Source organism: Molossus molossus, unplaced genomic scaffold, assembly GCF_014108415.1.
Source record: "Molossus molossus isolate mMolMol1 unplaced genomic scaffold, mMolMol1.p scaffold_m16_p_12, whole genome shotgun sequence".
NCBI lineage: Eukaryota > Metazoa > Chordata > Mammalia > Chiroptera > Molossidae > Molossus > Molossus molossus.
The window spans coordinates 1,253,566-1,265,770 of NW_023425347.1; the positions used below are offsets into that span (position 1 = coordinate 1,253,566).

Consider the following 12,205-nt stretch of genomic DNA (forward strand, 5'->3'; position numbering starts at 1 on the left):
TAAGGGGAGAAACAAAGGAGTCAACCCGCTCTGCCAGGATGCTGCTATCCCCTCTGATTTTCTACATGGACAGTCATGTCGTCTGTGAACAGAGTTTTATTTCTTTCTCCTCAGTGTGTATAGGCTTTATTTCCTTTTTTATTGCTTTAGAGAGGAAATTCAGTATGATGTGGAAAGGCTGTGGTAGAGGGGACACACTGGCCTTGTTCCTGATCTTAGTGGGAGGCTGGACGTTCCCAGCCGTCAGTGTGATGTTAGCTGTAGGTTTTTTGTAAATGTTCTGTATCAAGTTGAGGAAGTTTCACTCTATTCCTAGTTTACTGGGAATTTTTAAAAATCCTGAATGGGTATTTGATTTTGTGATGCCTTTTATGCATCTGTTGCTGTGAGGGTGTGAATTTTTTCTTTAGCCTGTTGATATGTTGGATTACAGTAATTGATTTTTGGAAATTGAACCAGCCTTGCATACCTGGGAAAAATCCCACTTGATCATGCTGTGTAATTATTTTTACACTTTGTTGGATCCATTGATACATACACACACACTCATATATGACATGTACAAGTATATTAATAATATATATGATGTATATAATATATGATATTTCAGTATACAAACATAATCAAATACATTGTTGCTATTATTATAAACTAGTATCTATTACATCAAAGACTTTCCTTTTCTCTAAAGAACTTTTAACATTTCTTGCAAGACAGGTCTACTAGCATCAAATGTGTCCATTTTTGTTTGAGAAAGTCGTTATTTCTCCCTCACTAGTGAAGGGTGCAGAATTCTAGGTTGGTGGGGGTTTTTCTCTCAACACTTTAAATATTTTACTTCACCCTCTTCTTGCTTCTGAGAAATTGGATTTCATTTTTATCTTCACGCCTATGGAAGTGTGGTATTTTTTCTCTCTGGCTTCTTTCGGTATTTTTTTTTTTATATTTGACTTTCTATAGTTTGAAAATAATATGCGTAGGTGTAGGTTTTTGGCATTTATCTTACTTGATGTTTTCTACACTTCCTGAGTCTATCATTGATATCTGACATTAATTTGGGGACATTCTCAGTCATTATTGTGTCGAATAGTTACTGTGTTTGTTTCTCCTCCCTCAGGTGTTCCTGTTAGCACTTCGGTGGCAGTGGAACATCCCCTGGATACTCTGCTTCGTTTTTCCTCTGGTCTTTATTCTGTGCTTTCCAGTCTGGGCAGTTTCTGGTGATCTTTGAGTCCAGAGATTCTCTCCTCAGCTGTGTCCAGTTAACTCATAAGTCTGCCAAAGGCATTTTAAAAAATTCTGTTACAGTGTTTTTCATCTCCAGAGTTACTTTTTGTTTTTTTTCTTAGCACTTTCATCTCTACTTTCATTGCCCATCTGTTCTTTTTTTTTTTTTTTTAATTGATTTTAGAGAGAGAAGAAGGGAGAAGGAGTGAGAGAGAGAAACATTGATGAGAGAGAGCATCAACTGGCCGCCTCCTGCATGCTCCCCCCCCCACACACACACTGGGGATCGGCCGACAGCCTGGGCATGTGCCCTGGTTGGGAGGTGATGGGAGGTGATGGGAGCTGCTGTGAATAGGCCTTTAGTAATGTGGTAGTTTGGCGAGCAGGCACGTGCTCCATAGACCTATGATCTGATTATTAGGTCTAAGTCTTCCTTTTTTTTTTTTTTTTTTTTTAATATTTTTTCTTTATTGATTTGAGAGAGAGAGGAAGGCAGAAGGAGAGAGAGATAGAAACATTGATAAGAGAGAACATCGATTGGCTGCCTCCTGCATGCCCCTCATTGGGGATCGGGCTCACAACCTGGGCATGTGCCCTGACTGGGAGTCGAACCGGGGACCTCATGGTGCAGGGTCGACGCTCAGCCACTGAGCCACACCAGCCGGGCGCTCAAAGTCTACTTTTAAGGAGATAGTGCCTGCAGACTGTGGACTCCACAGGTGCATCTCTACCCCCACCCCCGTCCTTAGGTAGCACAGGATGGCAGAGTGGGCTGGAGCCGGGGGTGGTGCTGGTGGACAGTGCCCTAATGTAACCAGTTCTTGTTCACTGTGTGTTTGTCTCGCGTTCCTCTAATTGAACAGACGCTGTAGGAACATCCTCAGAGCTAAATCTCTCGGCATGTCTTTGATTTTCTTAGGATCCCGTCTCTAGCAATGTGGCTGGCAGGTCAGTGGGCATGTAAGCTTTGATGTTTGACGAGAATTGCCTAACTGCTCGCCGTACATGTATATCCCCCGGAGACGGTGGCCTGCTCTTCTCCGCATCGAGCCCAGCACTGCGAGGGGGCTTCACAGTAATCTCTGGTGATTTGGTAGGAAAACAATAACAAGGATTAAAAAAGGAACCTGCTTCTTCAAAATGTACATTTTTATTATTAGTCAGGTGCTGCATTCTTACAGTGTGTTTATTGGCAATTAGCTATTTGTGTGTGTGAGTTGCCTGATTTTTGTTTTAAGGTGTTTGTCTTTCTTCTACTGTGTCTTTCAGTTTCTATATAGTAAAAATATTAGGTCTTTGTCTCTCATCTATCCTGCAAGTATTTTACTAGTTTATTTGCTTTTGTTTTTGCTGTGCTTTTTTTAACATAGAGAATTGTACTTTTTCTGTAGCCACATCACTGTTATCCTTCAAAAGGCCTTTCCTAGCTCAGGATTAGAAACATCCATTCATAGTTTCTTCTTGGACATTCAAGTATTATTAACATTTAAATCTTTAGTCTTTTATAGAATCAATTTCGGGATATATGTGAATTAGAGAACTAACATTTTAAAAAATGATTAGCCAATTTTAATCACATTTTCTAACTGATTATTCCTGGCAAATGGGAACATCAGTGCTTTTTATGTATTTATTTTAAAATTAGCAGCTATTCTGATTTCTTATTCTAATTTTCATTTGAGACTCTGTTTTTCTAAGTAGAAACTTACATACTCTGATTTCCAATATTCACAGTTCTGATTTTCTTTTCTTTCTTTGGCTTTCATTTTTAGACCAGCCTAAATAATAGTGTGGATATTACAGCAATTTCTCTTTTTTAACCAAAATTAATCTAGTACTTTGTTCTTTTTTAAGTCTCTTTTTTTTTTTTTTCTTTATTGATTTTAGAGAGAGAGGAAGGGAGAGGGAGATTTAGAAACATCGATGAGAGAGAGCATCGGTTGGCGGCCTCCTGCACGCCCCCACTGGGGATCGGGCCCACAACCTGGGCATGCGCCCTGACCGGGAATCGAACCGGGGACCACTTGGTGTGCTCAATCACTGAGCCACACTGGTCGGGCATGTTACTTTGTTCTTTTTAATTTTACAAAACTAAATGTCCTTTCTGTTATTTTGCTGTTGCAAAGTCTCTGACTTGTAGAAGCCTCAGGCTCCCCTCTGTGCGCGATCAGTGGAGCTGGGGCCGCTTGTTCACGGAGTCAGAGCTGAGTTCATCGGCTCAGGGCGCCGCTGGCCGTGAACCGTGAGGTGAGGCAGGCGTGGGCGTTCGAGGCCTCTCTCTGCACCTGCCCTCCAGCCAGGCAGCCGCTCTGGCCCCGGCAGCTGTTAGAACGGCCGGCGCTCTCGCGGCTGAGTGTTCATTAGGCGGAAACCCTGGCAAAGCCTGTGGCCCAGCACCCTCCGCCCGGTACTGTGTGCCGTGGTTTGATGGCCATAGTGTCTGTTGCATTCTTCTGGCCCGTATCAGTTGAGAAGAGAAATGTTCCAGAGTCACAAGTCGTTTTGTCATCTGCACTTTTTAAAGCTGTCAAATTGGGGCGAGGATTGGGAAAACAAGGGCTGGCCCCTGAATTCTACCCTGTGCTCCATGGAGAAGTTTGGAAGAGACCTTGGAGGAGCTGCCAAGCACAGCACCCGCCCTTGCTTGTCCTCTGAAAGGGACACCCCGCTCCCGTGAGCTCAGCCCCACACCTGTGGTCCCTCCGCTCCCAGCTTCCGTGACGCAGCTTCCGTGGTGACGTCATGAAGTCCGCTCACCTGCACTGTCCCTCTGACCTTGGGAGAGTCCCCAAGTCCCATGTCACTGCCTCCTACGGAAGTGTCGCAGTCTCACCGAGAGGCAGGTGCTGCATTCCGGTCCAGTAGGGTTGCCCCTCAGGCTGCCCTTGGCCAGCGACCCCCTAGCACATTAGCGTCCATGGGCCAACTGGTCTTCTGGCAGATTCTTGAGGGACAGCGATAGGGAGGTCTCGACGTGGCACAGAGGGAGCTGGTGGGTGGTTAGGCAGACAGTCCTTGGGGGTTCCGTTACACCCCCGGTGCACTGGAGGAAGGATGGTGATTGGAGAGGGAGGGGACTAGGTACAGACCCCTGTGTGGGTGCCAGTCTCTCCCAGCGTGTCCCTGTCTGGTCGACGGGACCCGGGCCACAGCCCGAGGGGTCTCTCCTCCCAGTGCTCCTCCCTGCCCCCCTTCATCTGGTCCCTCCTGCCCTCCTTTCCAGGTTCCCCTGGCACCTGTTTCTGTGGCTCCTGGCATCCGTGGAGGCAGCCTGGGCATCTCCTCCCTCACCACTGCCCGCATGCCGTCCCCCCGCACTGCCTTTCCTTCTTGCTGCCTGCCTCTTCCTCTCTCCCCACCGGTTTTCCCGTGTGCGTCTGCACATGACATTGTCTTGCAGGACAAAGAACGTAAGAGGGTCATTAACCGCCTTCTGTCCCCACCGCTCCAGATGAATGGAGTTGAGTTGGGTCACCCTTTGTTCTTTGATGGAGCCAGAAATGTAAAAAGTTTCATACTTAGCTGAATTTCTATGTATTCAAAATGTTTTTATTTCATTAAATGATGGGAAAAAGAATTTTAAAATAAAAACTACAGTAGGTCCTTCTTCTCTGCGGGTGCATACGTTCCAAGGCCTCCAGTGGGTGCTGCAGCCGCAGTGAGCGGAACCGAGTGCATGCTGCAGGTTTCCGTGCTCACACACGGCGCGGCCGGGGGCAGGTCCGAACCGAGTACATGCTGCAGGTTTCCGTGCTCACACACGGCGCGGCCGTGGGCAGGTCTGAACCGAGTACATGCTGCAGGTTTCCGTGCTCACACACGGCGCGGCCGTGGCCAGGTCTGAACCGAGTACATGCTGCAGGTTTCCGTGCTCACACACGGCGCGGCCGGGGGCAGGTCTGAACCGAGTACATGCTGCAGGTTTCCGTGCTCACACACGGCGCGGCCGGGGGCAGGTCCGAACCGAGTACATGCTGCAGGTTTCCGTGCTCACACACGGCGCGGCCGTGGGCAGGTCTGAACCGAGTACATGCTGCAGGTTTCCGTGCTCACACACGGCGCGGCCGTGGCCAGGTCTGAACCGAGTACATGCTGCAGGTTTCCGTGCTCACACACGGCGCGGCCGTGGCCAGGTCCGAACCGAGTACACGCTGCAGGTTTCCGTGCTCACACACGGCGCGGCTGCGGGCAGGTCTGAACCGAGTACATGCTGCAGGTTTCCGTGCTCACACACGGCGCGGCCGGGGGCAGGTCCGAACCGAGTGCATGCTGCAGGTTTCCGTGCTCACACACGGCGCGGCCGTGGGCAGGTCCGAACCGAGTACATGCTGCAGGTTTCCGTGCTCACACACAGCGCGGCTGCGGGCAGGTCCGAACCGAGTACATGCTGCAGGTTTCCGTGCTCACACACGGCGCGGCTGCGGGCAGGTCTGAACCGAGTACATGCTGCAGGTTTCTGTGCTCACACACGGCGCGGCTGCGGGCAGGTCACCGCTCCCGTGCGCCGGGCCGTCGTTCAGTGGCGCAAGGGCGGCCTGAGCACGGCCCTGTGATTCCGTGGCAGGTGACCTGATCATCTACGCCAGTGATTTTCAACCCGCGTGCCATAAGGATTTTTAAAACATGCAACACCTGAGTATTTAGTCAAGGGCACTGACCTCTTTTCCCTTAGATGGTCAAATAAAACATGACAACAGCCCACACAGCCGTCCAGTGTGAACGCCCTGTCTTGAACCACACACATATAGGTCATATAATAGAGTTGCATCTTGTTGGTCATGTTGCATAATAAGGTTGAGTCTGACTGGTTAATTCTTGGTCCCAGAAATCCTTATGTGCAAGTATAGGCACCTGATTTTTTTTTAAAGTCACTTTGGAGCAAAAAAGGTAGGTAATTACTATTATTACTGTTTTTTTGTATATCAGTCAAAATTATACCTAATTTTTTATCAGATCGACCAAAAATATATTTTTTGGTGTGCCACAGAATTTCAGCAATTAGTTGTGTGTGCCAGGAGATGAAAAAGATGGAAAACCGCCGATCCGGATGGTCACTAAGCCACGAGTGGCGGGGAGTGTCCACAGCGTGGCCGCGCAGGACAGAGGGCAGCTCACATCCCGGGGTGCGCTGAGATTCCACCATCACTCAGAACGGCATGCACCTGAAATCTGATGGATTGTTTATTTCTGGAATTTCCCACTTAATATTTTCAGACCACAGATGACCGTAGGTAACAGAAATGGTGAAAAGCAAAGCCAAGGGTAAGGAGGGCTCCTGAGTATTATAACTGGAAAACATTTGAGAATCTTTGTAGCTGTGATCACCACGTAAGAGAGAAGAGTGAAAATGCAAGGGCTGACTGTCTCCGCAAGGCAGATCTCGGGATGGACCACACGCATTCTTTGAATAATTGCTTACAGCCTTTTCTTGGCGTCCACAGCATTAACAGTCTCTTGTTTTCTCTTTCGTGCGTGCGTGTCCGTGTGGTTGCACTCATCGTGGGCTCCGGCAATCCCAGGATGAAATCCTGACGGTGATCAGAAGAGTGGATGACAACTGGGCGGAGGGGATGCTGGGAGACAAGATGGGGATCTTCCCCCTCCTGTACGTGGAGGTAAGGCCACGCTCTCGGGCTCACTTCCTCTGCCGCCCACGTCATTGCACCGGCCAGGGCACCCTGACCTCGGAGCCCCCTTTCCTAAGAGAGACAGAGGCGACCCCACAGCATCTGAGATCAAGGGGGTCCCATTCACCACGGCGGTGCTGTGAGGGTTGTGGTGGTCAGGTTTGAGTGCTCTCTCCCAGTCCTGGCTCGAATCGTCACTCTGGGGCCAACAAAGGAGGGCTCCCCTGTGGACCTGCCCCAGTTTTCATGGGAGACCTGTGCCTGGCACCCAGGTTTCTGAGACTCTCCTGAGTACTGTTCCTCTTGTCTGCCCAACACCAGACAGGAGCTTCTGCAGAGCGGAAGGAAATGTTGGCAGACTATCTTCCTGGGACTCTGGATTATTGGGCAAGTTTACTCAACTATGAATCCCTATAGTGAAGATGATTTGCAGCTAATTGGAGGCCTGTTAATTCCCTGTCTCTCTGTTGTAACTGTGAAGCACTGGGTTTCTAGTGAGTAAGTTGCGGCCATTGCTGAGTGGGGAGCATCTTAGAATGTGTGGCTTCTGCCGCCCTGCTCAACACTGTGTGTGCCGCGGGGCTTGCCCGCGTGTGCGCACTGTCGCCTGTCATGTATACGTCCGTGAGCTGACCACGCACGTCGTCCTTTGCCTGCTGGTCATCCCCGATGAGAGGCAAGCTGGGCCTGAACACAGCTGTTTGCTCTGACTTAGCCCTCCGTCCCCTGCTCCCACTAACAGACCACAGTGCGCTCAGCTTAGCAGGTGACGCGGGCAGCTGCGCCACACCTGCCGAGTGTGTGAGGGTGCCACTGGGTGTTTGCTGAACACGCCTGGTGACTCCTGTTGCTTACAGGATCAAGTCCACGTCCTTCAGCTTGGCCTTGAAGCCCTTCGCAGTTTGACCCTAATCTACTTTTCTAGCCTCATCTCTTCTCATTTCCTGCCCGTTCCCTAAATTTTCTGGTCTCACATTTATTTTGGATAAGCTGACCAGGACATTCTGAGGCCCTCCCACAACAATAAGTATACACATGCACACACACACGTGCACGCACACACACCCTTCTGTAGCACACCTGTGAGAGTCACAATTTCCTCTAGGTAAGCTTCTCTAGGTGCATTTGCTTCAATTCCCGATTCCCGGGGCGGGGGCGGGGACAGGGATAGTTCTTTTCTATCCTGCTGGTTAAGATAAAACCTTGGCCCTGGCTGGTAGCCTGTGGACCGAAGAGTCACAGGTTTGATTCCCAGTCAAGGGCATGGACCTCAGCTGTAGATTTCAGTCCCTGGCCCTGGTTGGGGTGTAACCAATCGCTGTCTCTCTTACATCGATGTGTCTCTCTGTCTCTCTCTCCTTCCTTTCCTCCCATTCTATCTGAGAAAATAAATGGAAAAATATCCTCCGGTGAGGATAAAGAAAAGATAAAAGAACTTGGTGCGTGAAAACACTATGCTGCCGTCCGAAGGGAAGCCGGCTGTGCGCCAGGCGTGGCAGCGGTGGATATGATTCCACCAGATGTCGGGGTGCTCAAGGCACATGCAGGAGTGTCCATGCAGCTGAGCTGTGGTGGCCCCACGTGGGCAGCTCCAGTGTCCGTCAGCGGCAGAGTGGGTCAAGGACAGCGTGACCACACGAGGAATGCTGTCCGGCAGCAGAAATGAGCAAATGGTTATTACACTCAGAAGCGTGGTGACTCTCACAGAATCTTTTGAAAGAAGCCACACACAAAAGCATGTGACTTTTTTAAAAGGAAGATCAGAAGCAGGCAGAACTAGACCAGAGCCGGAGGTCAGAGCAGTGGGGGTTGGGGGAAGCCGAGGGCAGAGGCCGGGCTCCCAGGCTGCGGACACTGCCCCTTGGTGCTGCGCACACACATGGAGCAGCTGAGGCAGCACCGCTGATGTTCGTGCACCTCTCTTCAGGCTGCAATTTAAGAAGCTTGGACAAACCTTGTAGGGAAGCCCACGGCCACACCCCGCTGCATGCCGAGCTGGGCCGGAGCTCCCCTGTTCCCCGCAGGGGCTCAGGCAGGGACAGGGAGGCGGACGCGGGTACACAGGGCTGGGAAACCGAACAGCCCGCTTTCCGAGGCTCTCCCCAGTTCTGAGACGCGTGCAAAGGCCAAGCAAGCCGGTGGCACACCTGTGCCCACCATGGGGGACATTCCTCTCAGACGCTCCTCCCCCCAGGATACCAGGGAGGCCCCTTCACCTTCCTGCCCCTATGGCCCTTCATGCCCCACACCTCACTCCCAGGCCTGTCTGTGCTGCGAGCAGGCCTCCTCGGGCCTCTCATCTTCCCTCAGAGAGGACTGCCGGGGCCCTCTGCCCGGGGCCCTCCCTCCGCCCGGGGCCCTCCGCCCGGGGCCCTCTGCCCGGGGCCCTCCGCCCGGGGCCCCCACCCGGTGCCCCTGGAGCTCCGTGGTCGTGTTCCTCCCTGCGCTGGGCCTTTCCGGGTTGGGCTGGGGGCGCCGCCCCTCCAGCCCCCTGGGTGCCTGGCAGAATCAGCAGGGCCAGAGGTGCTCTGAGAAGGGCTCCTGGTCTCAGCACCCCCAGCGACAGGAACCCCTCCCCGCGGGTCACTGAGACAGGTTTCCGGTTTCCATGTTAGGCTGGAGGTGAGGAGTGAAAGCCCAGTGTGACTGTTGCCTGGGCCCTCGGTGGAGCCTGTGGGTCAGACGGTCTCTCTCCACGAGCCCAGTGGTGGGACTTGAGGCCCTGGGGTGTGCCCCCAGGCAGCCCCGCGTCCGCAGGAGCCCCAGGCAGGTGTGCGGTGTGCAGCGCGAAGCATCCCTGCAGGGGAGCCGGGTTCTCCAGGGGAGACAGGCCGAGGGGGACTCGTTCTTGCTGAACCGAGTGGCAGCGCGCTCCCGGCCTGCGCTGTCCCGCAGTGCGTGTGGGCTGCGCACAGGTGCCTGGGTAGCGGCTGTGGGGCCGTGGGCCGGGGACTGCCTGCCTCACCTGGGCTTCCCACCCATGCAGTTCAGGCCTTGACGCTTCACCCCAGTGGGCCTTTAGGATGTAAATAAGGACCTTTGCTCTGCAGCCTGGGTGGTCCTCTTCCAAACCAAACACAAGCCGGGCCTGCCCTGCACTCTCCAGCCCTGGAGGGGCAGGGTCATCGTCCTCATGCTGCTTCTTCAGAATGCTCGTCCCCATGGACCTGAGCAAGGTTCACAGGAGGGGTTCCCCGGGCAGGGGCAGGAGAGCCCTTGCCCCCCCGCCCTCGCCCCGGACTGGGAGGCTGCATGGCCCCTCGCCCCGGACTGGGAGGCTGCGTGGCCCCTCGCCCCAGACTGGGAGGCTGCAGTTGCCAAGGGCCCGTGGCTGTGAGCACATGGAAGCTCCGTGGTCCTGAGCCTTGGCCTGGCTTCACGGGGTCTGGCATTGGTGGCCCCACCCTGTAGTGCGAGTCCCCACGTAAAGTCCTGCCAGCCGGCCTCATGCTCCCTGCCGCGGCTCTCTGAGAGGACAGCCTTGGGGTCTGCCCTTAGTGTGGCCCTCGGGCTATTCTCTGAGAGCGGGGACCATTTCTCGTCCATGGGGACGAGCATTCTGAAGAAGCAGCATGAGGACGATGACCCTGCCCCTCCAGGGCTGGAAAGTGCAGGGCAGGCCCCGCTTGTGTTTGGTTTGGAAGAGGACCACCCAGGCTGCAGAGTCAACCCCAGGGGCAGGACCGTGAGGGGCGGTGGGGCAGCTCAGGGCGTCCTGGGCTTCAGAGGGGGACCAGTGGGCCTCATCACGGCGCCCTAGGTGTATGACCTTGGGCACGGTCCCCATACTGCCAGAGCCTCTGGGTTTCGGAGGGGGCTAGGTGGAGACTCGTGGACATTGGCAAGTGTGCCTGTCATGCTGGTCTGAGAGAAACCTCTCCCTGGGGCCAGAATTGAGACCCCAAGGAGTGCAGTAGGCTGGACACACTGTTGGAAAGGATGGTGAAATGTCAGGTTGACCTTTACGCCAACTGGCTACTCACCCAGAGCAGGGGACCTGGCTCACCAGAGTTACGTCCCGTCGGCTGCTCACCCAGAGCAGGGGACCTGGCTCACCAGCTGTTACGTCCCGTCGGCTGTACACCCAGAGCAGGGACCTGGCTCACCAGCAGTTACGTCCAGTCGGCTGCTCACCCAGAGCAGGGACCTGGCTCACCAGCAGTTACGACCCGTCGGCTGTACACCCAGAGCAGGGACCTGGCTCACCAGCTGTTACGTCCCGTCGGCTGTACACCCAGAGCAGGGACCTGGCTCACCAGCAGTTACGTCCAGTCGGCTGTACACCCAGAGCAGGGGACCTGGCTCACCAGAGTTACGTCCCGTCGGCTGCTCACCCAGAGCAGGGGACCTGGCTCACCAGCAGTTACGTCCCGTCGGCTGCTCACCCAGAGCAGGGGACCTGGCTCACCAGAGTTACGTCCAGTCGGCTGCTCACCCAGAGCAGGGACCTGGCTCACCAGAGTTACGTCCAGTCGGCTGCTCACCCAGAGCAGGGACCTGGCTCACCAGAGTTACGTCCCGTCGGCTGTACACCCAGAGCAGGGACCTGGCTCACCAGCAGTTACGTCCAGTCGGCTGCTCACCCAGAGCAGGGACCTGGCTCACCAGCAGTTACGTCCAGTCGGCTGCTCACCCAGAGCAGGGACCTGGCTCACCAGCAGTTACGTCCAGTCGGCTGCTCACCCAGAGCAGGGGACCTGGCTCACCAGCAGTTACGTCCCGTCGGCTGCTCACCCAGAGCGGGGGACCTGGCTCACCAGCAGTTACAACCCGTCGGCTGCTCACCCAGAGCAGGGGACCTGGCTCACCAGCTGTTACGTCCCGTCGGCTGTACACCCAGAGCGGGGGTCCTGGCTCACCAGCAGTTACGTCCAGTCGGCTGTACACCCAGAGCGGGGGACCTGGCTCACCAGCAGTTACGTCCCGTCGGCTGTACACCCAGAGCGGGGGACCTGGCTCACCAGCAGTTACGTCCCGTCGGCTGTACACCCAGAGCGGGGGACCTGGCTCACCAGCAGTTACGTCCCGTCGGCTGTACACCCAGAGCAGGGGACCTGGCTCACCAGCAGTTACGTCCCGTCGGCTGTACACCCAGAGCAGGGGACCTGGCTCACCAGCAGTTACGTCCCGTCGGCTGCTCACCCAGAGCAGGGACCTGGCTCACCAGCAGTTACAACCCGTCGGCTGCTCACCCAGAGCGGGGGACCTGGCTCACCAGCAGTTACAACCCATCGGCTGCTCACCCAGAGCGGGGGACCTGGCTCACCAGCAGTTACAACCCGTCGGCTGCTCACCCAGAGCAGGGGACCTGGCTCACCAGCTGTTACGTCCCGTCGGCTGTACACCCAGAG

At 54.3% G+C, this 12,205-nt stretch overlaps 1 protein-coding gene across 1 annotated transcript in view; it reads left to right on the forward strand.

Annotated features, from left to right (window-relative positions):
* Positions 1-12,205, forward strand: part of SH3RF3 (SH3 domain containing ring finger 3) — a 362,137-nt gene that overhangs the window by 239,772 nt on the left and 110,160 nt on the right. The window contains exon 3 of the mRNA XM_036257011.1: positions 6,747-6,842. Coding sequence (XP_036112904.1) covers positions 6,747-6,842 — 96 coding nt within the window. The remainder of the gene's footprint in view (positions 1-6,746; positions 6,843-12,205) is intronic.